Here is a 2,659-nt window from a genome sequence, read left to right on the forward strand (position 1 = left end):
TGGCTCGGCTGCGGGGCTGCGACGCTCTCCGCTGCTCCAAAGCTGTGGCACTCCTGGTGTGCAGTGTGAAGCCACGTTACCATCCACACCAGCAGCTCCAGGGACCCCTCCCAGACACAAAGAGAGCTTCAGCAGCCCGGTACCGAGTTCTTCTGCTTGTTTGGTCTCCCATTTCTCCATTCCCCAGGCCTGTGGCAGGACGTGTGGCCGTGGCACTGTGCAGGAAACCTCGGCTCCGCCACGGACTCCCTGCCTGGCATTAGCAAGAGCAGCACCTGGCTTCGTGCCGTGGACCCCCCTGCCCTGTAAAACCCAGAGAACTGGAGCCCCCGTGGTGCTAGAGGGCCCTGCTGAAAGCTGGCACACATTACTCTTGCTGGAAAGCAGCGTCCCACAGCAATAGCTGCCCTGCAGCGAAGACCAGGCTCTCTGGGCTCCCTCCCAGCACAACTGGCCCTTTCCCCGTGGCCTGTGGCAGTAGCCCACCCTCCTCAGCACAGCCACCCCAGAGCGTGGCATACACACGAGCTGCAGGGAGCAGTGAAGTGAGGACTGTGCGGCTGTGTTAGACTTTTAAGCCGCTCAGAGCTAATCCTGCTTACTTCTCATTCCTTTTAATTAGCCTTCATTAAGGACCGATACATCACAACTCACTTGCTATGAATAACTATTAATCAAATAGGGTATCAGCTCCAGCTAATTGCCCATATTTGTTCTCTTTTATTCCCTGCACTAATGCCATCCTGCCTTTGTAACCCGTCCCTGGTGTAACTGGCTCTTGAGCAAGGTGAGGCTCTCAGGTCTGCGCTGGGCAGGCAGGAGCAGGAGCCCCTGGGCTGGATGGGACCACGTCTCCATGGCTCATCACCACACCAAATATATTTAGCCTCACAACCTGTTTTATAAGATTGGCTTCACTGCTGGAAAACCAGAGTTGATGCTAGAGTTGATGCCAAGTCCAAGAGAAGGATTTTCAGAGGCAAAGGTTTCCTAGGGCCACAATCCCACCTCCAGACTCACCCATGGACTGGACTTGTTCTCCCCGTGATCTCTCCCTTGTTAAGAACCATACTCCTAATAAGCATCTTTGTAAAAGAGAGGACAAGAATAGAGCAGAAGAACAGTTTGGTTGGAAGGGACCCGCAACAATCACCTAGTCCAACTGTCAGTATTGTCACCCACCCTGTGTGGAAGGAAGAACAACCCTCTGCATGTCCTTCTAGGTCCCTTCCAACTCCAGATATTCTATGATTCTAGGATATCATCTGTGCAACATGGAATATTTTGCATCAACCTTTCACAGCAGTTTTGTGGCACTTGCACCATTCTTCTGGAGGAGAAAAATGTTTGGTTTATCGTACAGCTGCAGCCTTTGTCATAGCCAAAAAATGGACTTCCAGTTCTGGTGCTCTGCATCCCCCTGAAGTAAAATGGTCCTTTCAGCTCCAGCTCTGCCCTGGGAGAGTGCTCCTTCCAGCTCACCGTGCTTTAAAGTAACTATAGAGTCTGCTGAGGGGGAAAAGAGAAACAAGTTGCTGTCTTTCCAGCAAACCCACCAACCCCAACAACGTAGGGAGCAAAAGGTTTTACAGACATCACCCATGAATGGGCAAACGTGCCCTAAGCAATGGGAAAAAAAGGAAAATAGACTTGTTGGGCAATTAACAGATGGTTTCATGTGAAGAACTATGCTCTAGAGAAGAAAAAAAATCATTTTTCTTTTGGGGATTAACACCAACAAGTAAAAAGACATTTCTAAAGAGTCAAGTTGGCCAAAATCCCTGTGAATAGAGCACAGCCTGTACTCCAGCTGTGTGTGTCTTTTTTCCACACTAGAATTTCTTTCTCCACAGTCATTTCTTGGGGCGCATCCCCATTTTTCTGGGTAGGAAATCTGTGCCCAGGCTGTAAAATTCTGGTACTGTCTGAGGTTACCTGGAGTTTTGTGCCTCTGAAAGACTCTTCTGCATCCAGTTTTGCCTGGTTACTTAACCACAGCCCATGTCCTGCTTTTCAACCCAGCCCAGCCTCAGCACCTCTTTAGCCCTGCAGGACCCCCGTTGCTTTCTCCCCCCTCTGTGCGGCAGGTGGCAGAGGAAGCAGCACCTCTAGGGGAAGGTCCCCTGGAAGGAGAGCAGAGGAGGAAGGGAACAGCGTTCCATGGCATCGCCGGAGGCTGGTTTATGACCTCCCAGGGGTGGCGAAGGCTGCATTCCCCGGCTCTAACAGAGGGGGCCGGGGCTGATGTTCCCTCAGCTGGAACACAGATGAAAAAAAAAAAAGCATCAGGTTTCCTAGGACCACACTCCCATCTCCCTGGGCAGGTGATCCTCCGGCCCCCGCATCCCTATATATACAGGCTGTCCCCCTGCTCCCTCTCTGGGCGCAGCCAGCGCGGCAGCAGTTGCCTGGAGGCGTGGGCAGGGTCAGCCCCCGCAGCCCCCAGCCCCATGATGTGGGAGCTGCGATCCATCGCCTTCACCCGCGCCGTCTTTGCGGAATTCCTGGCGACGTTGGTCTTCATCCTCTTCGGCCTGGGCTCTGCTCTGAACTGGCCCTCAGCCCCCTCCCCGACCACCCTCCAGATCGCGCTGGCTTTCGGCCTGGCCATCGGCACGCTGGTCCAGGCCCTGGGGCACGTCAGCGGAGCCCACATCAA

General features: G+C 53.5%; 1 protein-coding gene across 1 annotated transcript in view; it reads left to right on the top strand.

The window, feature by feature from the left end:
* The first annotated feature begins 2,450 nt into the window (after positions 1 to 2,450).
* Positions 2,451 to 2,659, top strand: part of AQP2 (aquaporin 2 (collecting duct)) — a 3,946-nt gene continuing 3,737 nt past the window's right edge. The window contains exon 1 of the mRNA XM_008941075.1: positions 2,451 to 2,654. Within this exon, the coding sequence (XP_008939323.1) occupies positions 2,451 to 2,654 (204 nt within the window). The remainder of the gene's footprint in view (positions 2,655 to 2,659) is intronic.

Source organism: Merops nubicus, unplaced genomic scaffold (assembly GCF_000691845.1).
Source record: "Merops nubicus isolate BGI_N331 unplaced genomic scaffold, ASM69184v1 scaffold36495, whole genome shotgun sequence".
In the NCBI taxonomy this organism is placed as follows: Eukaryota; Metazoa; Chordata; class Aves; order Coraciiformes; family Meropidae; genus Merops; species Merops nubicus.